We start from the raw sequence: 636 nt of genomic DNA, 5'->3' as shown, positions 1-636 counted from the left end.
TCCCATGAGCGGCTCACTTTCCCCCGAGAGCCTGCAATTACTCCTCCAAGCTCAACCGAAGGGACGGTGTCCTTTCTCCATTGGCTGGGTCGCTCAGCAGGGACGGTATATATACGGCTTGGCATGCGACCACAGGCACCTTTGTCCTGCAAGCATCCGCGAACCATGAAGCTGGTAAGTCGAAACCGATTGTGGCATTCGCACAAAGAGCTTGCGACACTTGATATCCAATGGGGACTCTCGGGGAAAAATCACGAAAGGGCATAAGAATGTCTTTTTGTTAAGAAACCTTGTTTTCTCCTGAAGATCTTCCTCGTCTGCCTGGTCGGTGTTGTGGCCGCCTCCCCAAGACCGCAGAGCCAGGGCCGCCACCCCGAATACACCGCCGAGATCCTGGTGGACGAGCGCGAGGACCAGGGTGATGGCAACTTCAGGTACCTTTTTGAGACCAGCAATGGCATCAAGACCGAGAAGATTGGCACTCCAGGCTCTGAGGGCCAGAGCAACATGCAAGGACGTTTTAGGTATGTCTCTGTTGATCACGGTCAAGTGAAGAGAGAGTTTCACTTTGAAAAATGTTTGTAATCATATTTAGCAAAACTACAAAAAAAAAATCTTAATATTCTTCGTACCTTC

The 636-nt window shown here is 50.5% G+C and overlaps 1 protein-coding gene across 1 annotated transcript in view; it reads left to right on the top strand.

The window, feature by feature from the left end:
* Positions 1-107: 107 nt before the first annotated feature.
* LOC119593760 (cuticle protein AMP1A-like) overlaps positions 108-636 on the top strand; it is a gene marked incomplete in the record, with an annotated part of 1,103 nt that continues 574 nt past the window's right edge. The window contains 2 exon segments of the mRNA XM_037942772.1: positions 108-174; positions 307-524. Coding sequence (XP_037798700.1) covers positions 124-174; positions 307-524 — 269 coding nt within the window.

Source organism: Penaeus monodon, chromosome 32 (genome assembly GCF_015228065.2).
Source record: "Penaeus monodon isolate SGIC_2016 chromosome 32, NSTDA_Pmon_1, whole genome shotgun sequence".
Classification (NCBI taxonomy): Eukaryota; Metazoa; Arthropoda; class Malacostraca; order Decapoda; family Penaeidae; genus Penaeus; species Penaeus monodon.
Note: the sequence above shows the minus strand (reverse complement) of the source record. Positions and strands in the feature narration are given on the sequence as shown.